Source organism: Bufo gargarizans, chromosome 4 (assembly GCF_014858855.1).
Source record: "Bufo gargarizans isolate SCDJY-AF-19 chromosome 4, ASM1485885v1, whole genome shotgun sequence".
NCBI classification, from domain to species: Eukaryota; Metazoa; Chordata; class Amphibia; order Anura; family Bufonidae; genus Bufo; species Bufo gargarizans.
Genome location: NC_058083.1, coordinates 363,934,408 through 363,958,742, shown reverse-complemented (window position 1 = coordinate 363,958,742; position 24,335 = coordinate 363,934,408). Strand labels below are relative to the sequence as shown.

At 46.8% G+C, this 24,335-nt stretch overlaps 1 protein-coding gene across 6 annotated transcripts in view; it reads left to right on the top strand.

Annotated features, from left to right (window-relative positions):
- The window catches only part of ERMARD (ER membrane associated RNA degradation), a 294,895-nt gene that overhangs the window by 250,031 nt on the left and 20,529 nt on the right, over positions 1 to 24,335 (top strand). For all 6 annotated transcript variants that reach the window (XM_044290348.1, XM_044290351.1, XM_044290345.1 and 3 more), the window contains 2 exons: positions 3,718 to 3,831; positions 13,073 to 13,213. In XM_044290348.1, coding sequence (XP_044146283.1) covers positions 3,718 to 3,831; positions 13,073 to 13,213 — 255 coding nt within the window. The remainder of the gene's footprint in view (positions 1 to 3,717; positions 3,832 to 13,072; positions 13,214 to 24,335) is intronic.

Below are 24,335 nucleotides of genomic sequence, written 5' to 3'. Positions count from 1 at the left end.
GGCGCTCTGACGTCATTCTGGAGCGCCCCGGGAGCCGCACGGACTGTAAGTATACCGCTCCCCACTACTACTATGGCAACCAGGTCCTGGCTGCCATAGTAACACTGAAAGCATTTTGAAGACGGATCCGTCTTCAAATGCTTTCAGTTCACTTGCGTTTTTCCGGATCTGGCGCGTAATTCCGGCAAGTGGAGTACACGCCGGATCCGGACAGCGCAAGTGTGATAGAGGCCTTAGCTGCAAAAGTGGGACCAATGCCATATTAATGAAAGGATAAATGGCACTCCACAAGTATTGCACAGTAGTGCACAAGTAGGATCCTAATTCTTATATTAAAGGGGTTGTCCGGGTTCAGAGCTGAACCCGGATATATCCGCATTTTCTGGAGTTCTGGTGATGAACCGGGCTCCCCATAGGGCTGACAGGCGGATGCTTCCGCCCGGCAGTTAGCCCAGTGACGTCACCGGCACTGATGGGCGGAATTTAGCACTGCCCTAGCCTGTAAAACGGTTAGGGCAGCGCTAAAGCGCGCCTATCAGAGCCGGTGACATCACCGAACACACTGCCGTTATTGTAAATAAAAGAGCCCTTGCCCTGCACGATCCAGCGCAGGGCAAGGGAGAACATCGGAGCATGAAATGCTCTTATGCTAACATCAGGGGCTGCCTGGGTGAAATTATGGGTATGTCCCCTTAATCTGGAACTTGGCACTCAGATACAGATTAATGCCTATATTTATTAAGACGATCCACAGAAGAAATAGATGAAAGTGAAAGTGAATATTTTCAGTTCATTCTTGGACCTTCTTCAAGCACTGTAAAAGATCCAGGATTGGACTGCAAACATTCACTATTTCTTCTGGGGATTGCCTTAATATATATTTGCATTATCTGCATCTGAGTGCCAAGTTCTTTATTTATATAAGCAGCCCCATACAAATGCCTATGGATGTAGAATGGGATGTCATAAAAGCCCCTGTTCAGTAGGTGTAATGTGTATTCCCAATACTTTTGTCCATATAGTATGACTAGATAGCCTGGTAAAATAAGAATGTGCACCTTTGTATAGATTTACTTGAGGTCTGCTTGGTGGTGGCCACTGTGGCTATGCAGGACCACATTTAGAGTGGTGGCAGGACTAATGTCCCTGATATTTTGGGGGAAGGGTGGGGTGGAGGGAGCACATAGATACACCATTGATAAACCACTGGAGGACTCACTGAATTGGTGTCCAATTCCTCCCCATGTTCCAATAGCCATAACTTTTTAATTTTCTATTCACATAGCCATATGGGGGCTAATTTTTTTGCGTGGCAAGATGCATTTTTAATGCCACCATTACATTTCCCATGTCTTGTATTGGAAAACGGTAAAAAAAAAAGAAATTGTGGGGTAAAATTGAAAAACAAACATACGCACAATTCCACCAAGGTTTTCGGGGTTGTGACATCACAGCGTTCACTGTGCTCTATAAATAACATGAGATGTCCTTATTCTGCGGCTTTATACAATTGCATCGATCCAACTTGTATAGTTTTTATAAAAAAAATTAAAAAATTTCTTTGCATCGCCATTTTCTGACAGCCATAACTTTTTAGATTTCGGTCTACAGACCTGTATGAGGGGTTGTTTTTTGTGTAACAAACTGTAGTTTTTATTGGTACCATTTTTCTGGTATGTATATCATTTTGATCTCTGTTAAATTTTTTGGGGAGACAAGATGACTAAAAAATGGCGAAACATGTGTCTTTCATTTATTTATTTTTTCCATTTGTTATGGCATTCACCGCACAGGCAATTAAAAAAAAAAATATAATGTAATTGTGCAGACATTTTCAGACACAAACCTAATATCTTTATTTTTTTTGTTTGTTTTATTTAATTACTATTTGCCCCCTTAGGGAGCTAGAACATGCCATCTTTTGATCCCTTGTCCTATTCACTGTAATAGAAATCTATTAGGGTGAATAGGATTGTGACACTGCCTTCTGAGCTGCGCCTTGTGCATAGTTCAGCAGGAAGCTTACCATGACAGGCCTGCCATGGTAACCTATCAGATCCCCACGGTTTCACTGAGGTGGCTCCGATTGGAAGGCAGAGCGAGCCACATTACTCTGCCTAACTCCACAGATGTCACAATCAACGTTGGGCGCGGCATCTTAAGGGTTAAATGACTAGGTTCAGCGGAATCTTCATTCCCCATCATTGCAGCCAGGTGCCTGCTGTATGATACAGCCGGCACCCACTGCGTATGGAGCTAGCTCATTGCAGCAGCCCACTCCATACAAGTGCGGGCATATAATCCTGTACATGTACAGCATTATGCGTTAAGGGAGGTACATAATTTTAATAGTTTGAGTGGGTAAGAAGTTCTCTTTAAAATCTGTTTTGAAATGTATTGTTCCACAATTTGATCATCAGTTTGTATTTTTAAACTACTTCATGCTCAGTGACGTACTATCACTTAATCTATATAGTTAATACTCCGTAAAAGTTCGACCACAGCTATGGCTCAGGAGCTGGTCCCGCACGATCACTTGCAGGTGCCTGCTGTATTATACAGCTGGCAGCCTGCTCTCACTGCTGGAAACAAGCAGTGTATAAGGCTACTTTCACACTCGTTTTTGGGCGGATCCGTCATGGAACTGCAAAAACTGATCCGTTACAATAATACAACCGCATGCATCCATTCAGAACAGATCCGTTTGTATTATCTTTAACATCGCCAAGTCGGATCCGTCATGAACTCCATTGAAAGTCAATGGGAGACGGATCCGTTTTCTATTGTGCCAGATTGTGTCAGAGAAAACTGATCCGTCCCCATTGACTTACATTGTGTGCCAGGACGGATCTGTTTGGCTCAGTTTGCAGGCAGCGTTTTGATGTCCGCCTCCAAAGTGGAATGGAGACGGAATGGAGGCAAACTGATGCATTCTGAACGGATCCTTGTCCATTCAGAATGTATTAGGGCAAAACTGATCTGTTTTGGACCACTTGTGAGAGCCTTGAACAGATTTCACAAATGTAAAGATAAAATGAGAGGGTGAACGTAGCCTAAAGCGATTAAGGCTACCTTCACACTAGCGTTTTGGCTTTCCATTTGTGAGATCCGTTCAGGGCTCTCAAAAGCGGTCCAAAACGGATCAGTTTTTCCCTAATGCATTGTGAATGGAAAAGGATCCGCTCAGAATGCATGAGTTTGCCTCCGTTCAGTCACCATTCCGCTCTGGAGGCGGACACCAAAACGCTGCGTGCAGCGGAGCCAAAGGGATCGTCCTGGCACACAATGTAAGTCAATGGGGACAGATCTGTTTTCTCTGGCACAATAGAAAACGAATCCGTCCCCCATTGACTTTCAATGGTATTCAAGATGGATCCGTCATGGCTATAGAAAACATAATGCAACCGGATCCATTCATGATGGATGCAGGTGGTTGTATTATTGTAGCGGAAGCGTTTTTGCAGATCCATGATGGATCCGCAAAAAAAACGCTAATGTAAAAGTAGCCTAAAAAATGAATTATGCCAGCAAAGGAAGGAATATGGACAATCAAAAGACATTAGTAAGGGCCTTGTATAACTTTCTCTTCATGATAAATGCCATTTGCTAAAGTGAGACAACCTCTTGATTGACTTAATAGAAGGTAAGATTTATTTGGCCAGTGCCTGCCTATTTATTAAAACGTGCCTTTTTCATTTATTTTTCTGTTTTCCTTAGCATTAGGTCACTGTCTCCAGTTCTGCGTCTAATTATGACAATAGTGATTGTGGATTTGCACAATATACACAGCATATCTGAAAAGACCCATTTGGAATACCAGAAATATCTGAAGTAAGCTGCTAGAAATCACAGTGTATAAAAATGAATTGTAAATGATGGCATTATGTTTAGGATTTGATCATAAAGTACATTTTTAGTTCATTTTCTTGGAGTTCCAGTCCTGGGGGGGGAAAAAAACTCAAAAACTTATGACACGTTAAGTATTGACGACCTATTGTCAGGATAGGTCATCATTATCAGATCAGCAGGGGTCTGACTCCTAGAATCCCTGCCGATCAGCTGTTGGAAGGGAAGGCAGCGCTTCATGCGAGCACTGCTTGCTGCTTATTACACTGCCCGTCATTTCAGAAGAGTCGGTGGTGCAGTGTAATCGCAAGTACTCGCGAGTACTTGTAATTATACTGTCCGCCACTCCGGAGGAGACGATGCATAGTGTAATGAAGTAAAGACAGCACTAGCATGGAACACCTCCACCTCTTCAAACAGCTGATCAGCTGGGGTGTCAGACTCCTGCCGATCCGATATTAATAACCTATTCTAACGATAGGTCATCAATATGAATGGCAGGACAACCCCATTTTAGAAAATCCTAATACAATGTGACCAAAAACTACGGGGCACATTTATTGAGGGCTCTTTCACATCTGCATTCTTTTCTTCCGGCATAGAGTTCCGTCGTCGGGGCTCTATGCCGGAAGAATACTGATCAGGATTATCCTAATGCATTCTGAATGGACAGTCCGTCCTTCAGGATGCATCAGGATGTCTTCCGTTCCGGAACGGAACTGTTTTTGGCCGCAGCAAATAGCGCAGCATTCTGCGCTTTTTGCTCCGGCCAAAAATCCGGAACACTTGCCGCAAGGCCGGATCCGGAATGAATGCCCATTGAAAGGCATTGATCCGGCCTTAAGCTAAACGTCATTTCGGCGCATTGCCGGATGCGACGTTTAGCTTTTTCTCAATGGTTACCATGGCTATCGGGACGCTAAAGTCCTGGCAGCCATGGTAAAGTGTAGTGGGGAGCGGGGGAGCAGTATACTTACCTTCCGTGCGGCTCCCGGGGCGCTCCAGAGTGACGTCAGGGCGCCCCACGAGCATGGATGACGTGATCGCATGGATCACATGATCCATGCGCATGGGGCGCTCTGACGTCATTCTGGAGCGCCCCGGGAGCCGCACGGACTGTAAGTATACTGCTCCCCCGCTCCCCGCTCCTACTATGGCAACCAGGACTTTAATAGCGTCCTGGCTGCCATAGTAACACTGAAAGCATTTTGAAGACGGATCCGTCTTCAAATGCTTTCAGTACACTTGCGTTTTTCCGGATCCGGCGTGTAATTCCGGCAAGTGGAGTACATGCCGGATCCGGACAACGCAAGTGTGAAAGAGGCCTAAGACCAGCGTTTTAAATGCCAGTCTTAATGAGCTGGTGGTGGATCGCTGAAGTTATGTAGAGGCGTCGGTCTATACATATCTTCCGTGTATTCACTGCTAATTCTAAAGGTAAGGCAGCTTCCTTGCTGTCTTACATTTAGACCATTTTCTATCCTAAACCAGGCATAGAAAATGATGAATGAGACAGCCTGACGGCTCGTTCCCTTCCCTGCTCACGTCATGTCTAAAAAAATAAAAATAAATCGCTGATTCTCCCACAACATGATGTGCCACAGAATCTTCGCCAGATATACACCACAAAAGTGGCGTATATCTGTTCAGAAATGACCCCCTATGTCTTTAGGCTCTACTGTTTTATTTAAATCCTATTATAATTTGTCCTCATTGACCTAAAAGGGTGTCTGTCTTGTTTTTTCTTTTTTATTGTAAGTTGCAGGGGCTGATAAAATAATACAAAAACGTACTTTCACCAGCAGCTCCCACTGATCTCGCGCCTTCCTTTTCCATTAGTCACAGCCAGTTATGTACTGTTGTGACTGCATCAGTAACTGCCCATATACCGCCAGAGCCAATGACTGACCACAGCGGTGTACAGAACAATGAAGCCAGTGAATAGCTGCATTGTTCTACATGTCTTTGATAAAAAAAAATATGTTTGGGTAAAAGTTATAGCGTTTACAAACTATGGTACAAAAATGTGAATTTCTGCTTTTTGAAACAGCTCTGACTTTCTGAGCACCTGTCATGTTTCCTGAGGTTCTACAATGCCCAGATATGTATCTCACCCAGCATGGGTATATGTAAAATGACACCCCAAAACACTTTCCCCAACTTCTCCGGAGTACGGCGATACCACATGTGTGACACTTTTTTGCAGCCAAGGTGGGCAAAGGGGCACATATTCCAAAGTGCACCTTTCGGATTTCGCAGGCCATTTTTTACACATTTTGATTGACCCCATTTTGGAAAGAAGACACCCCAAGGTATTCCGTGAGGGGCATGGCGAGTTCCTAGAATTTTTAATTTTTTGTCACAAGTTAGCGGAAAATGATGATTTTTTTTTATTGATTTTTTTCCTTACAAAGTCTCATATTCCACTAACTTGCGACAAAAAATAAAAAATTCTAGGAACTCGCCATGCCCCTCACGGAATACCTTGGGGTGTCTTCTTTCCAAAATGGGGTCACTTGTGGCCTAGTTATACTGCCCTGGCAATTTAGGGGCCCATATGTGTGAGAAGTACTTTGCAAACAAAATGTGTAAAAAATGGCCTGCGAAATCCGAAAGGTGCTCTTTGGAATGTGTGCCCCTTTGCCCACTTAGGCTGCAATAAAGTGTCACACATCTGGTATCGCTGTACTCAGGAGAAGTTGGGGAATGTGTTTTGGGGTGTCATTTTACATATACCCATGCTGGGTGAGAGAAATATCTTGGCAAAAGACAACTTTTCCCTTTTTTTTATACAAAGTTGGCATTTGACCAAGATATTTATCTCACCCAGCATGGGTATATGTAAAATGACACCCCAAAACACTTTCCCTAGCTTCTCCTGAGTACGGCGATACCACATGTGTGACACTTTTTTGCAGCCTAGATGCGCAAAGGTGCCCAAATTCCTTTTAGGAGGGCATTTTTTGACATTTGGATCCCAGACTTCTTCTCACGCTTTAGGGCCCCTAAAAAGCCAGGGCAGTATAAATACCCCACATGTGACCCCACTTTGGAAAGAAGACACCCCAAGGTATTCAATGAGGGGCCTGGCGAGTTCATAGAATTTTTTTTGGGGGGCATAAGTTAGCGGAAATTGATTTATTTATTTATTTATTTATTTATTTTTCTCACAAAGTCTCACTTTCCGCTAACTTAGGACAAAAATTTCAATCTTTCATGGACTCAATATGCCCCTCAGCGAATACCTTGGGGTGTCTTCTTTCCAAAATGGGGTCAGTTGTGGGTTGTTTGTACTGCCCTGGCATTTGAGGGTCTCCGCAATCATTACATGTATGGCCAGCATTAGGAGTTTCTGCTATTCTCCTTATATTGAGCATACAGGTAATGAGATTTTTTTTTTCCGTTCAGCCTCTGGGCTGAAAGAAAAAAATGAACGGCACAGATTTCTTCATTCGCATCGATCATTGTGGATGAAAAAATCTCTGCCCAAAAAAAAAAAAAAGGAGGGGAAAGGCGTCTGCCAGGACATAGGAGCTCCGCCCAACATCCATACCCACTTAGCTCGTATGCCCTGGCAAACCAGATTTCTCCATTCACATCAATCGATGTGGATGAATAAATCATTGCCGGGATTTTTTATTTATTTTTTTATATACAAAGTGTTTGCCAAAGCATAGGAACGCCGCCTCCTCCTCAGCTCGTATGCCTTGGCAAACGTATCTTTTACTGCACAATAGAAATCTCGTCTTGCAGCGCTGCATACACCGACTTGCGTGTAATCTGACAGCAGCGCAATGCTTCTGTCAGAATGCACATCAGTGCTGCAGCTAGTCGATCGGTTGGTCCACCTGGAAGGTACAAAAATAAAAATTAAAAACAGGCCGCAACGCAATAATTTTATTAACTTTGGAACAGAACATATAAACTTTAACTTTTTGAACTAAACATTAACCTTTTTGCTTTGTCCCAGGTGAAAGGAGATGTTTGCAGCAGCTGTGAGTGAATGGGCCTTAATAGCCCTGTGTGCCTGTCCTGGTGAGATGTGATCCCTATGCTAGGTGTACCTGTGTGTGGTACTTCCGGAAACACTCTCCAAAGCATAGGGCAGGGTGGTCAGGACAGAAATAGCGGGTGTCACGCCTTCCTTATTCCACTCCTGCTACAGACACGACATCTTTTTCGGGGTGACGGTTGGGTTGAGGTACCAGGACAGACATTGGGGAAATGTCGCTCGTGTAGACGGTTAACTACACTGGTGGATGGGGCCACGGAACCTCCTGGGTACAGTAGGTTCTCGATGATCTCTTCCTGAAATTTGAGGAAGGATCCAGTTCTCCCAGCCTTACTGTAGAGAACAAAACTATTATACAGAGCCAATTGAATTAAATATACAGACACCTTCTTATACCAGCGTCTGGTTCTGCGGGAAACTAAATACGGAGACAACATCTGGTCATTGAAGTCCACCCCTCCCATGTGAAGGTTATAGTCGTGGACTGAGAGGGGCTTTTCAATGACACGGGTTGCTCGCTCAATTTGTATTGTCGTGTCTGCGTAAATGGAGGAGAGCATGTAAACGTCACGCTTGTCTCTCCATTTCACCGCGAGCAGTTCTTCATTACACAATGCAGCCCTCTGCCCCCTTGCAAGACAGGTGGTAACGAGCCGTTGGGGGAAGCCCGCGAGACTAGTTTGCGCGGTGCCACAGGTGCCAATCTGTTCTAGAAACAAATGCCTAAAGAGGGCCACACTTGTGTAGAAATTGTCCACATAAAGATGGTACCCCTTGCCGAATAAGGGTGACACCAAGTCCCAGACTGTCTTCCCACTGCTCCCCAGGTAGTCAGGGCAACCAACCGGCTCCAGGGTCTGATCTTTTCCCTCATAGATCCGAAATTTGTGTGTATAGCCTGTGGCCCTTTCACAGAGCTTATACAATTTGACCCCATACCGGGCGCGCTTGCTTGGGATGTATTGTTTGAAGCCAAGGCGCCCGGTAAAATGTATTAGGAACTCGTCTACGCAGATGTTTTGCTCTGGGGTATACAAATCTGCAAATTTCTGGTTGAAATGGTCTATGAGGGGCCGAATTTTGTGGAGCCGGTCAAAAGCTGGTTGGCCTCTGGGACGGGGGGCGGTGTTGTCGCTAAAGTGCAGGAAACGCAGGATGGCCTCAAAACGTGCCCTGGACATAGCAGCAGAGAACATGGGCATGTGATGAATTGGGTTCGTGGATCAATATGACCGCAATTCATGCTTTTTAGTTAGACCCATGTTGAGGAGAAGGCCCAGAAAAGTTTTAATTTCGGAAACTTGGACTGGTTTCCACCGGAAAGGCTGGGTATAATAGCTTCCCGGGTTGGCGGTTATAAATTGTGTGGCATACCTGTTTGTTTCGGCCACGACTATGTCTAAGAGCTCCGCAGTCAAGAACAGCTAAAAAAAATCCCAGGGCCGAACCGATATGAGCTGTCTCAACCCGAACTCCAGACTGGGCGGTGAAAGGGGGAACTACAGGTGCGGCTGAAGTTGGGGACTGCCAATCAGGGTTTGCACCTCTGGGATTCTAGGGGCTCTACGGGCCCGTCTTTGCGGTGGCTGCGACGGGGTCACTACTGCTCGTGCCACCGTACTAGCTTCAACTGCCCTTCTGGTGCTCACCACGTAATCCGACAGCGCCAGCCCCACTCTGCTGCTCTTGAAGCGGATCCTGCGCAACCTGTGGTCTAGCGACACGGGGCCGGGTACGCCTGGTGCTATCGGGGACCTCAGCCTCCTCGTCCGAACTTTGGGTCAGAGAGCCACTGCTTTCTACAGGTTCGTATTCTGACCCGCTAGATTCATCAGATGTGGGTTCCCATTCCTCATCCGACTGGGTCAGAAGCCTGTAGGCCTCTTCAGAAGAATACCTTCTGTTTGACATTTGGGCAACTAAATTTAGGGGTATTCCCTGAGACTACCCAAGAAAAAAAAGCAAGCCTGTCTTACAAATGGGAGGCTAGCGATAAAAAATATCAAAACTGATTTTTTTTTTATCGCCGCATCGCGTGTAAAGTGAATGTGCAGTAATAAAAAAATATATATTTTTTGTCACTGCGGTGGGGCGGGTGTGGGCGAATGCACATGTGGGCGACTGATCAGGCCTGATCAGGCAAACACTGCGTTTTGGGTGGAGGGCGAACTAAAGTGACACTAAGGCCTCTTTCACACTTGCGTTGTCCGGATCCGGCGTGTACTCCACTTGCCGGAATTACACGCCGGATCCAGAAAAACGCAAGTGTACTGAAAGCATTTGAAGACGGATCCGTCTTCAAAATGCTTTCAGTGTTACTATGGCACCCAGGGCGCTATCAAAGTCCTGGTTGCCATAGTAGGAGCTGGGAGCGGGGGAGCGGTATACTTACCATCCGTGCGGCTCCCGGGGCGCTCCAGAATGACGTCAGAGCGCCCCATGCGCATGGATGACGTGTCCATGCGATCACGTAATCCATGCGCTTGGGGCGCCCTGACGTCACTCTGGAGCGCCCCGGGAGCCACACGGATGGTAAGTGTAATGCTCCCCCGCTACACTTTACCATGGCTGCCAGGACTTTAGCGTCCTGGCAGCCATGGTAACCACTCTAAAAAAGCTAAACGTCGTATCCGGCAATGCGCCGAAACGACGTTTAGCTTAAGGCCGGATCCGGATCAATGCCTTTTAATGGGCATTAATTCCGGATCCGGCCTTGCGGCAAGTCTTCGGGATTTTTGGCCGGAGCAAAAAGCACAGCATGCTGCGCTATTTTCTCCGGCCAAAAAAAGTTCAGTTCCAGAACTGAAGACATCCTGATGCATCCTGAACGGATTTCACTCCATTCAGAATGCATTAGGATAATCCTGATCAGGATTCTCCCGGCATAGAGCCCTGACGACAGAACTCTATGCCGGAAGACCATAACGCAGGTGTGAAAGAGCCCTTATACTATTATAGATCTGACTGTGATCAGTTTTGATCACTTCCAGATACTATAAAAGTACAAATGCTGATTAGTGATACGCTAATCAGCGAATCAGTGACTGCGGTGTGGTGGGCTGGGCGCTAACCGATCCCTAAACTACCTATCCAAGGGGCCTAAACTATCCTAAAACCTAACGGTCAATACCAGTGAAAAAAAAAAGTGACAGTTTACACTGATCACTTTTTACCTTTCACTAGTGATTGACAGGGGTGATCAAAGGGTTAATTGGGGTGCAGGGGGGGGGTGATCTGGGGCTAGTGTGTGGTGTTTGGTGTACTCACTGTGAAGCCTGCTCCTCTGCTGGATCCAACCGACGAAAAGGACCAGCAGAGGAGCAGGGCAGCCATATAACAGATCATATTTACTAATATGATCTGCTATGTGGCTTCTGATTGTTTTTTTTTTTAAATCATCAGCTTGCCAGCCGCGATCATTGGCTGCCAAGCTGATGACGCGACCCCCCTTGACGAAATGCTGGCCCGAATTGCGCATGCGCGGGACGGCAAATCGCGTCATCTCGCGTCTCGCTAGATGACGCGTATATGCGTGACTCTGCGTAGCGCTGCCGCCTCCGGACCGCACATCTGCGTTAGGCGGTCCGGAGGCGGTTAAAGGGGATTTTCCACTAAGTAGCATGCATATATCACCTGTCCACAGGTCAGGGGAATAGGCAATAAATGTAGGATCACTGGGAAAAGTGTGGTCAGACACAATCCATGTACTATTCGCAGTTTATGTTCCTTTCCTTGTGTAAAGTAATTTAAAAGGAATCTGTCACCATTTACTTTCCTATCAAGCTGTTTGCATATGGACACATAACTGGTTCACCTGCTCAAAACACAGTTTTTCTTCTGTTTATCTACGGCACATCTTTTATTTTTACTCTTCCTTAATATGCAAATTAGGCTTTGGTGCAATGACAGCATCACCATTGTTCTTGTTGCACCCAGGCTCTGCTCATTTTTGTGGCCAGCCCCCTCCCTGGCTGCTTTGCTACTGCCTGGCCCTGTCAATGAAAGTAGCCAGGGAGAGGCTGGCCACAGATTGGAGTGGAGCTTGGGGGCAACAAGAGCAATGGTGATGCCCTCATTGCACCAGAGGCCTAATTTACATACTAAGAATAAGTATTGTAACTTTGGAACGGAGTCTCGGATCAACAAAAGAAAAACAGCACTTTAATCATATGAACCACAGGTATGTGTCTATGCAAACAGTAGGATAGGGAGGTCGCTGGTGACAAATTCCCTTTAAGTATAAGGCTAGTTTCTCACTGGCTTTAAAATCATTTGACAGGCTGTTCCGGCAGAGGAATAGCCTGTTGGAGTTCAGCGTACTGCCTTTCCCCACTGGAGCCCATTAACTGTAATGGGACCCGGGGGTAATCTGACTTGATTCCGTCATTAGTGCCGGGATTCAGCTGGAGAAAAACCGGCGCTTGCACTCAGAACTAATGCCGGAAACAGGCGGATCCCTGCCGGGTCCCATTAAATGTAAATTGGGCCTGGTGGTACTCCGGTCCCTTCCTCTGCTGGAACAGCCTGCCAGATGATTTTAATGCTAATGTCAAAATAGCCTTAGAAAAAAATGGGCACAATTTACAGTATATTTATTTTATTAAAGGGAACCTGTCACCAGTTTTATGGTGGCCTAACTAAGGAAAACATAAATAAGTGACTGATTCTCTTAGCAAAATGCTGGGTCACTTTCTTTAATTGACCCAGTCAATCTGCCAACATCTTGTATTGAAAAGCTCCAGCTGATAATGATGAGTCCTGAATATTCATGAGCTCCTGACTATCCCCACCCACCTGCTGCTGAATGACAGTTTTCTTCCATATGAATCAGCAGCAGGTGGGCAGGGGAGTGGCTATAGCTGTTAATTAAATATACGCTGGACTCAATGACATCACGCTGGACTCAAATCAGCTCATTAGCATGTGGCATCTTTGTGTGTATATTATGAGGTAACCATCTGTCACACCAGTAAGTGAATACATCTAAGGTACTTTTTAGTAGTTAATGATTGTATATAATTAGTTAGATTATAATCAAATATCCACATGACAGGTTCCCTTTAAATAAAACAAAACTAAAGAGAAAATGTTCAGGGGTGCATTAGGATGTAAAAAACTAGATTAGATGAGCACAGAATTCAAGATTTCTACCTATAAATTAAGTAATGCTATATCCTGTGTTTGCTGTATAATACCGTGTTTTGTTTTTATTAGGCATTTGAAATCTCTTCTGCAGTATTCAGAAAATATGACAACCTGCACTAGCCCAGAGAAGAACAGATGGGATGAAACAATTCAGATGACAAGTAGAATAATTGTAAAGATAGAAACATTTATTAAAGGCAATAAAATTGTGTAAGGGTAAAAACTGTGTTGTGAACGTGTGTGATTGTTCTGTCAATTACCCTGCATATGAAAGGGGAACCTGGCCTAGAATAACACTATTTAACATGACAGGTATTAGGTGTGTAATTATAGTTGAACAAAACAATGGTAATACAATTTAATGGTTAACCCCTTGGATCACAGAGGTTTTTTTAATTTTTGCGTTTTCATTTTTCTTCCTTATCTTCCTAGAGCCATAACTTTTTTATATTTCAGTTCACATATCCATATAAGGGATTTTTTTTTGCGGTGTAATGTAGTGGGAAGCAGGAAAAAAAATCCAAATGGGGTGGAATAGGGAATTTTTGGGCAGGACAATCTGTAGTTTTTATTGATACCATTTTGGAGTGCGTGTGAAAAAATTGCGAATCGGCCGTTTTGATATATTTTTCTGTTACTCCATTTGCATTTTTTGTTGTTTTTGTTTTGTACCTTTTTTTTTTATGTTTTTGTAGCTAGTGTAGGAGGCAACAACATTCACAATTTTTTAAATTCAATATTACCACACTCTATACAGGAGCATGGTAATATGTGAATTGCTGATTTCTTATGTTGGCCTGCTACCTTCTGGCCAACATAAGAGTTGCAGCTCTAATACACTGGATCTCTTCAGAGAGACCCAGTGTACTAAAGTAAATTGCCGATATCCCCGTGTGGCCAGTGGGAATGCTGGCAATTCACTTTAATAGTGTGCGCTTCTGGGTTTTTCACAGTTTAGATGCCATGATCACACTTGATCACGGCATCTAAAGGCTTTAGTGACTGGGATCGGCATTATTGCCAGTCGTGGTCATTAGCCGCAGGTCTTTGCACGTGCGAGCAGGTGCCATGTTTGCACATCACTCCAGCACTGTATATGTACGGCTCGGGTAGCAAAAGGGTTAACAGAGAGACATTAAGGGAGAGTTACTAATCAAAGTGCACCATAATAAATGCCTTGCACCACATTCATTTAGGGCTTTAAATGTTCTTTTCACCCAATCCATCAAGAGGGCGTGATTGAAACGAATTTTACACCAGTGATGTTTCCATCTGTTTTTCTTTGCATTCATGTGTTTCATGCTGGACTGGTCCTTTCAAGTAATTGGGTCAGTAATGGTTGCTAGGAGTTACTGTGGGTTATTGTTCATTTTATATTGGGAGAGTGAATCATCAATTTTTCACTGAACAGACATTCCATATTGCTTGTGTGAAAGAGGCCTTAGAAAAGGGGTGTGGCTTAAAGGTATTTCAGGATTTTACTATTGATGGATGGTCCTCTTGAAAGGCCATCAATATTTGATCAGTGGGGGTCTGACAATAGATTTTCTCGAGTAGCAGCCAGCTTCTTCCATTGTGTAGTAGACACAGTTGGTTACTGCAACACTGCTCTCATTCTTCAATGAGAGCCAAGCTGCTGTAACCAGCTCCATCCACTGTACAATGGCCAGAGCTGTGTAGTTTCAGCACAGACTTTTGAGTAGGCTATCTGTAGTAACATCCTGGAATACCACTTTAACCACTTGCCATCTGGGCCATTTGCCCCCTAATTTTGCAAAACTGACATATCTCACTTTATGTGGTAAGAACTTTGGAACGCCTTTACTTATCCAAGTCATTCAGAGATTGTTTTCTCGTGACACATTGTACTTCATGATAGTCATAAATTTGAGTCAATATATTTCACCTTTATTTATGAAAAAATCCCAAATTTACCCAAAATTTTGAAAAATTCACAATTTTCTAAATTTCAATTTCTCTGCTTTTAAAACAGAAAGTGATACCTCATAAAATATTTATTACTTAACATACCCCATATGTCTACTTTATGTTGGCATCATTTTGGAAATGTAATTTTATTTTTTTAGGACGTTAGAAGGCTTAGAAGTTTAGAAGCAATTCTTAAAATTTTTAAGAAAATTGCCAAAACCCACTTTTTAAGGTCTGAAGTCACTTTGTGGGGCTTTCATAGTAGTTACCCCCATAAATGACCCCATTGTAGAAACTACACCCCTCAAGTTACTTAAAACCGATTTTACAAACTTTGTTAACCCTTTAGGCGTTCCATAAGAATTAAAGGAAAATGGAGATCAAATCTTTAAATTTCACTTTTTTGGCAGATTTTCCATTTTAATCAAATTTTTTCTTTAACACATCGATGGTTAACAGCCCAGAGAGGCTGTACAGCGTAATACAGCGCTGTACAGCCTCAGTGCAGGGCTGATCGAGGTCTGTGAAAGACCTCACACAGCTCCTGCACTCTCCGGTCCCTGTGTTTGCAGCGATCCAGAAGGCAGGGACACCTGGGCACTGTCCCTGCCTTCTCTCTGGGTTGCCCTGCTGTCACTGACAGCAGGCAACCCGATCAGCAGCTGCACGATTAGCGTGCAGCTGCAGTTTCTGAACGGACGTTCAGAAACGTCCGTTCAGAAATATAGATCCACCCATAGGTCGTTTATATCCTATGGGCGGACGGGAGGAGGTTAAGATAAATAGACAAGACTAAAGATGCACCAAATCTATTGTCCAGCATAGCTAAAATTAATATAAATTAGACAAGATTAGTAAATCTGCCCCAGTGTGCCCCAGTTTTTCTCTGACATTTAGGCCTCTTGCACACGACCGTATCCCATTTTGAAACTATGGCTGTGCACATGAGTCCTTATTTAGCCCTTTGGTACAGTTCCAATATGGCTGCCTTGCGCTGCCCATGTTATAATTGTTGCTAGGCAACTTCCACCAGCCAGCTGCTTTCATGTCAGATTATATTGTGTGCGTGTGATAGCTCAGTTACCACTGAACATGATGAAGGAACAAGGCTCACCTAGACCACTGGGCCCAAATCCAAAGATGAAACGTTGGCTCAGTATGTTTGAAAAAGACTCAGTAAGAACTGCTGGACAGATTTTATTATGGTAAAATTGTATATATTTTGTGTATTCACTAAAAAGCCAGTGATGTCTGGTACTGATGATGGCCAAGGATCCTTTCTATTTGTGTTCCAAAGATGTTTGAGGGGGTTCAAGTCAGGACTCATCCACACCAAACCATATCCTAATGGACCTTCACTTTGTGTACAGGGGCATAGTAATACTAGCTCAGTGGTGGGGAACCTATGGCACAGGTGCCAGAGGTGGCATTCAGAACCTTCTCTGTGGACACCTGCGTCCTCTGGAAAAAGTCTACGGTGTACCAATATGCCTTAGGTCTCTCTTTCATTAGCGCAGGGCGCACTATGAACAGAACACAGGCAGCACATTGAATGTAGACAGGCTATTATAGCTAAATGATAAAGTACATGGAAGATATTCCAAATTTGACTGTAGCATTCAGGGTAAATTGCTGTGTTGGCACTTTGCGATAAATATGCAGGTTTTATGTTACAGTTTGGGAACTCGGTCTGTAAAAGGTTCGCCATCACTGTACTAGAACATAAGAGGCCTTTTCTAAACTCTTGTCATCCAGTTGTCTAAAATATCTTTGTATGTTGTAGTCTTAATTTTAGCCTTCACTAGAAATAAAGGGTCACATTTATTAAGACCGATACTTTTACACTAGCGTTATTCTTTACCGGTATTGAAATCCGGTAAAGGGTCTCAATATCGGAAAAAAACACATCAGTTTTGTCCTCATGCATGCTGAATGGAAAGCAATTTGTTCAGTATGCATCAGGATGTCTTCTGTTCCGTCACTTGTACAGTATTTGACCACACTTGCCGGACTCAGCATTAATTTCCATAGAGATGTATTAATGCCGGATCCGCTACCAAGTGTTCCAGAAATTGCTGCATCGCCGGATACGGTTTTACGGTCTGCGCATGCGCCGGGCTTTTGACCTTTAACCAATGTAAATACCGGATCCGTTGTTCCGGATGAGATGGATGTGGTATTTCACCGAATCCGTCTAACAGATCCGGAAAAAACAACTTTCCGTTTGTACACGGCTTGCCGGAATCAAAAAATGCTACTGTGAAAGTACCCTTAATAAAGCCCAGCATTGGCAGTGGATTCGCCGAAGTTATGTAGAGGCACCAGCCTGTACACGACTTCAGCAGATCCACCGCCACTTCTAAATGTAAGACAGCTTCCTAGCTGTCTTTCATTTAGCTTTGCTGCCTGCTTTTTTAGACCTGGTGTGAGTGTGAAGAAGTCGTAGATTGCGGCGCAAATTGAGGTGTATATCTGTTTGATAAATAAACCCCAAAGATCCTAGTCCAAATTCTGAAAAACATAATCATACCATATCCACAAGCTATGCCATAAATGTTCTCATGCGAGGCTATCTGTATTCACTTCTATGGAAGTGAAGAAAATAGCCAAGCACACATACTAGTGTCAGAGCTCCCATAGATGTGAGATGAAAGAAGGCAAGATGCAGACTGCTGTCCAGTCACATCAGCTGCAAGACAGGATACCCAAGGTTTTGACTTACCCTCAAATTTGCCATTCTTCAGTCAAGTGCCTCTTAACTTACAGGACTTAATGTGGTTGTCCACGATTAAGGCTGGATTCACGCGGGTGACGTGCGGGAAAAGATGCGGGTGCGTTGCGGGAACATGCGCGATTTTTCCCTGCGAGTGCAAAGCGTTTTAATGCGTTTGGTACCAAGATCCGAACCCGGACTTCCTCACAGAAGTTCGGGTTTGGGTTAGGTGTTCTGTAGATTTTATTATTTTCCCTTATACCATGTTTATAAGGGAAAATAATAGCATTCTTCATACAGAATGCTTAGTAAAATAGTGATGGAGGGGTCAATTTTTTTTTTGTTTAACTCACCTTAATCCACTTGTTCGCGCAGCCCGGCTTCTCTTCTTTCTTCTTCTTTGAGGAAAAGGACCTGTGGTGACGTTACTGCACTCATCACACGGTCCATCACATGATCCATCTCACCATGGTGATGGATCATGTGATGAGCGCAGTGACGTCACCACAGGTCCTTTTCCTCCTGGACAGCAATGAAGAAGACAGAAGAGAAGTGTCTGTCATGGTCTTACCTTCTCACTGTTCTCCTTCGTTTGACATGTGCTGGCGGCCATCTTGGTTTCTGGGTTTCTTGTAGCCTCCCACCCTGCGGCTCCTCCTTCCCACTGGGAGGAGCTGGATGCCCAGCTCATATATATAGAAGGTCTGTGGCTTCAGTTCCTTGCTTGGTCCTCCTGTGTGCACATGCTTCAAAGACTGCTGCTGCTTCTGGTTCCTGATCCTGGCCTCGTCTGACTACCCCGTTGGTTCCTGATCCTGGCTTCGTCTGACTACCCCGTTGGTTCCTGATCCTGGCTTCGTCTGACTACCCTCCTGGTTCCTGACCTCCGTCTACGCAAGACCCTGCTTCGGTTTAGCCATCCGTTTGGACTTTAGTTACGGCTTGATTTTCAATAAAGCCTTCTTATTTCCACCCATCTCTTGTTGTACGTCTGGTTCATGGTTCCATGACATTAGGACCAAGCCATGAATTCTGACGGTACAGGGCCATCCTCGCTACCTACGCTGGTTGCCAGACTTGATCAGCAGGATCACCTGTTGGGTCGGTTCGCTGTGGCGTTACAAACCCTGCTTGAACGCACGGCTCATTTAGCTTCCGTTGCCGATGAATCGGTTGTCGCTCCTGGGCCCGCTCCTACTGCCGCTCCGGTTGTTGCGCCAGAGTCTACCCCGACACCTGTTGCTGCGCCTGCGGTGTTTCGGGGTATGACCGGTTCTGCCCCCCTTCCACAGCGCTTTGGGGGAGAGCCAACTCAGTGCCGAGGTTTCCTTAACCAGGTGGCCATTTATTTCGAGTTGCTGCCACATGCCTTTCCTACTGAGAGATCAAAGGTGGGCTTCTTGATCTCGCTGCTCTCGGACAAGGCCTTGGCCTGGGCCAGCCCTTTATGGGAGAACAACAATCCGGTGGTTGCCGAGTTTTCCGGTTTTGTTGCTTCTCTTCGGAAGGTATTCGATGTGCCGGCTCGTGCTGCCTCTGCTGCGAAGCTCCTTATGTCCATCAGACAGGGTTCACGATCCGTAGCTGAATACGCCATTGAGTTTCGTACCCTGGCAGCAGAGGTGGGCTGGAATAATGAGGCTCTGGTCGCTGCTTTCTCTCATGGTCTCTCGGATGCCTTGAAGGATGAGGTTGCAGCCAAGGACCTACCAGTGGAGCTCGAGTCCCTTATTTCTTTCCTGATTTTGATTGACACCAGACTCAGGGAGAGACCTTCCTTTAAGGAGAGCCTGCGGAGGCCTTCTAACAGATTGGCGCCTACGTTTGCTGTCCCACCCGTGCCTCCCTCTCCTCCCACGCCTCCTGGGGATGACTGGTCTGGGGGTGAACCCATGCAGCTGGGGTTTGCTCGCCTGTCCGAGGGGGAGAGGGTACTCCGGAGACGCGAGGGCCGATGCATGTACTGTGGTCTCGGTGGGCATTTTCGGTTGGCATGCCCGAACCGTCCGGGAAACGCTCGCACCTGAGATCCTGTCGGGGGCAGATCTTGGGTGGAGTCTCCTCGTCCCCGGTTTCCCGTGTTGACAAACCACTGATTACTGTTGTCCTCTCCTGGGTCGGGGGCTCGGTGACGACCCAGGCGTTGGTGGACTCTGGTGCTGGTGGTTTGTTCATTGATAGTGTGTTCGCTGCCGCCAATTCCATTCCTCTGCAGCCTCGAGGTTCCCCACTGGCTCTTGAGGCGATAGACGGCAGACCCCTTCTGCCGCCACACGTGACTCAGGAAACCCTTCCAGTGGGGATGGTCATTGGTGCCGTTCACAGAGAGTCGGTCTGTCTCCAGGTTATTTCGTCTCCACACTACTCGTCGTGGTCTTCGGGTACCCCTGGCTCCAGAAGCATAATCCGACTTTCGATTGGAGATCGGCCGAGATCCTCTCGTGGTCACCGCAGTGTGGGGCTAGTTGCGTCCATGGGCCTGTCAAGTTGCTGTGTACTTCCTCGGACTCTCTGTTGCCTCCTGAATACGAGGAGTACCGGGATGTATTCGATAAGGTGCGTGCGGTTGCCCTACCTCCGCACCGCCCATACGATTGTGCCATAGAGTTACAATCTGGTGCCGTTCCTCCTCGTGGCAAAGTCTATCCACTGTCGGTAGCGGAGAATGAGGCCATGGAGGAGTACGTGAGGGAGGCGCTTTCACGCGGACACATTCGCAAATCCTCGTCCCCGGCAGGGGCTGGATTTTTCTTTGTGAAAAAGAAGGGCGGTGAGTTGAGGCCTTGCATCGACTACAGGGGTCTCAATCGCATCACGATCAAGAACGCTTACCCGATACCCTTGATTTCCGAGCTGTTCGATCGCCTCAAAGGGGCCACGGTCTTTACCAAACTCGACCTGAGGGCGGCATATAACCTGGTAAGGATCAAGGCGGGCGATGAGTGGAAGACCGCGTTTAACACCAGGACCGGTCATTATGAATCCTTGGTTATGCCCTTTGGGTTGTGCAATGCGCCCGCAGTCTTCCAGGAATTCATCAACAATGTTTTCCGTGACCTGTTGCAGCAGTGTGTGGTGGTCTATTTGGATGACATCTTGGTATATTCTGCATCCATGGAGGCCCACATTCTGGATGTCAGACGAGTGTTGCAACGCTTACGAGAGAACAAGCTGTTCGGTAAGCTTGAGAAATGCGAATTTCACCGATCCCAGGTAACCTTCTTAGGTTACATCATTTCCGCTGAGGGGTTCTCCATGGATCCTGAGAAGGTTTCGGCTGTCTTACAGTGGCCCCAGCCCAGTGGGCTTCGTGCCCTGCAGCGCTTTTTGGGCTTCGCCAATTATTATCGGAAGTTCATCAGGGACTTTTCCATGCTAGCCAAGCCTCTCACGGATCTGACCAGGAAGGGCAGTTATCCTCAGGTCTGGCCGCTCGAGGCCATCCGAGCTTTTGAGGCTCTAAAGTCCGCCTTTGTGTCGGCTCCGATTCTGTCGCATCCCAACCCTGGGTTGCCTTTTGTCCTCGAGGTGGACGCGTCTGAGACGGGAGTAGGCGCCCTCCTGTCTCAGCGTAGAACACCGGAGGGTCCTCTGCTTCCTTGTGGGTTTTACTCCCGGAAACTGTCTTCCGCGGAGTGCAACTATCAGATTGGTGACAGGGAGTTATTGGCCATCGTGCAGGCCCTTAAAGAATGGAGGCACTTACTCGAGGGCTCAGTGGTTCCGGTTCTCATCCTGACGGACCACAAGAATCTGACCTACCTCTCTGAGGCCAAGAGATTGACACCACGTCAGGCCAGATGGGCTCTGTTCTTGTCACGTTTTAATTACGTGGTCTCCTACCTACCCGGCTCCAAGAACATCAGAGCGGATGCCTTATCACGGCAGTACTCCGAGCTGTCCGGGGAGGAGTCGATTCCGACTACGGTCATACCCCCGAATCAGATGCTGGCCGCTATTCGCACCAGCCTGACCTCTCCTCTGGGTGAGCAGATTTTGGCGGCTCAATCTGGTGCTCCCTCTGGGAGACCCAACGGCAGATGTTTTGTGCCTGAGGAGTTGCGCACTCGGTTGTTGCGAACCTACCATAACTCTAAGGCCACGGGGCACCCTGGAAAGAATCAGCTGTCCTGGGCTGTTTCACGTCTGTTCTGGTGGCCTTCTCTACGTTCCGACATCGCCGCATATGTAGCGGCATGCTCCGTTTGTGCCCAGAGTAAGTCCCCTCGGCACCTTCCGTTGGGCCTTTTGCAACCCATAGCCACCGGGGAGCGTCCATGGTCACACCTGGGGATGGATTTCATTGTGGACCTCCCTGCATCCCGAGGCCATACGGTCATTCTCATGATTGTGGATCGGTTTTCCAAAATGTGCCACTGTGTTCCTCTCAAGAAGTTACCCTCTGCACAAGAGTTGGCCTCGATTTTTGCCAGGGAGGTCTTCCGGTTGCACGGTTTGCCCAAGGAGATTGTGTCGGATCGGGGGAGTCAGTTTGTGTCCAGGTTCTGGCGCGCCTTTTGCTCCCAGTTGGGGATTCATCTCTCTTTCTCCTCGGCCTACCACCCTCAGTCCAATGGGGCCGCAGAACGATCCAATCAGGCCTTGGAGCAATTCCTTCGTTGCTATGTCTCCGATCACCAAGACAATTGGGTTGACCTCTTGCCTTGGGCTGAGTTTGCCAGGAACACGGCGGTGAACTCTTCCTCTGGGACGTCTCCCTTCATGGCCAATTATGGGTTCCAACCTGCCGTGTTACCGGAGGTATTCTCTCCCCAGGATACTCCGGCTGTGGAGGATCACCTTTCCGTCCTACGTACTTCTTGGGTACAGATCCAGAGGTCCCTTGAGGTCTCTGCGCAACGCCAGAGACTCCAGGCTAATCGCAGACGAGCGCCCGCTCCTTCCTACCAGGTCGGAGACCGTGTATGGTTGTCCACCCGCAACCTCAACCTTCGAGTGCCCACTCCCAAGCTGGCGCCTCGCTTTGTTGGTCCCTTCCGAGTGCTTCACAGGGTAAACCCGGTAGCCTATGCCCTTGCGCTTCCTCCTGGCATGCGGATCTCCAACGTGTTTCATGTCTCCCTGTTGAAGCCATTGGTGTGTAATCGTTTCACTTCCTCGGTTCCTCGGCCCCGTCCGGTCCAAGTGGGCAATCGTGAGGAATATGAGGTGAGCAATATCCTGGACTCACGCCTGGTCCGCGGTCGGTTGCAGTTTTTGGTCTATTGGCGTGGTTATGGTCCAGAGGAGCGTTCCTGGGTTCCCTCCGCAGATGTCCATGCTCCTGCGTTGCTCCGAGCCTTCCACGCACGCTTCCCTCTGAAACCGTTCCTTACTCCGCGGAGGAGGGGCCCTTGAGGGGGAGGTACTGTCATGGTCTTACCTTCTCACTGTTCTCCTTCGTTTGACATGTGCTGGCGGCCATCTTGGTTTCTGGGTTTCTTGTAGCCTCCCACCCTGCGGCTCCTCCTTCCCACTGGGAGGAGCTGGATGCCCAGCTCATATATATAGAAGGTCTGTGGCTTCAGTTCCTTGCTTGGTCCTCCTGTGTGCACATGCTTCAAAGACTGCTGCTGCTTCTGGTTCCTGATCCTGGCCTCGTCTGACTACCCCGTTGGTTCCTGATCCTGGCTTCGTCTGACTACCCCGTTGGTTCCTGATCCTGGCTTCGTCTGACTACCCTCCTGGTTCCTGACCTCCGTCTACGCAAGACCCTGCTTCGGTTTAGCCATCCGTTTGGACTTTAGCTACGGCTTGATTTTCAATAAAGCCTTCTTATTTCCACCCATCTCTTGTTGTACGTCTGGTTCATGGTTCCATGACAGTGTCACGGCAGACAAGCACTCAGACACACAGAAAAACCAACAACCAGGCTCTGGGCGAGAAGCAGGGGAAGGGTCACCTCCCAGCTAATCTCTGACCTCTCTCCCTGCACTGCTCAGCCCACATGCAGACCTTGGTGGTAGGAATGCTGTGTCCTCGTGCCTGGACTAATACACCCTAAATTCCTGAGATGGTGAAAAGTGGAAATAGGAGCAGCCTGCTCGCACAGAACCTGGATGGAAGAGATGACACAAACACAACTAAAACAACAAAAACAGAAACCACACTTATCTTATCTGAGCTGGGACAGACAACCTTCCTTCCTAGCTTGCTTCCTGGGCCAGACTGATTTCTATAACCCGCTCAGAGCACTGGAATTGAGAGCCATTTAAACTAATGACCCCACCCAGTGCACCTGATGGGAGGCGGATCAAGCACGACTCCAAAACAAACACTAAACACGTGCTGCTATTCTGGCCGACCTCCGCACATAGTCAGAGCCGGGCATGACAAGAAGACGGGCTGTGCGAACAAGTGGATGGGGCGAGTTAAATTATTTTTTTATTTTAACCCCTGCAGCCCTATTTTACTAAGCATTCTGTATGAAGAATGTTATTATTTTCCCTTATAACCATGTTATAAGGGAAAATAATTATCGAGTCCCCATCCCGATCATCTCCTAGCAACCATGCGTGAAAATTGCACCGCATCTGCACTTGCTTGCGGATACTTGCGATTTTCACGCAGCCCCATTCACTTCTATGGGGCCTGCGTTGTGTGAAAAACACACAATATAGAGCATGCTGCGATTTTCACGCAAGGCACAGGTGATGCGTGAAAATCACTGCTCGTGTGCACAGCCCCATA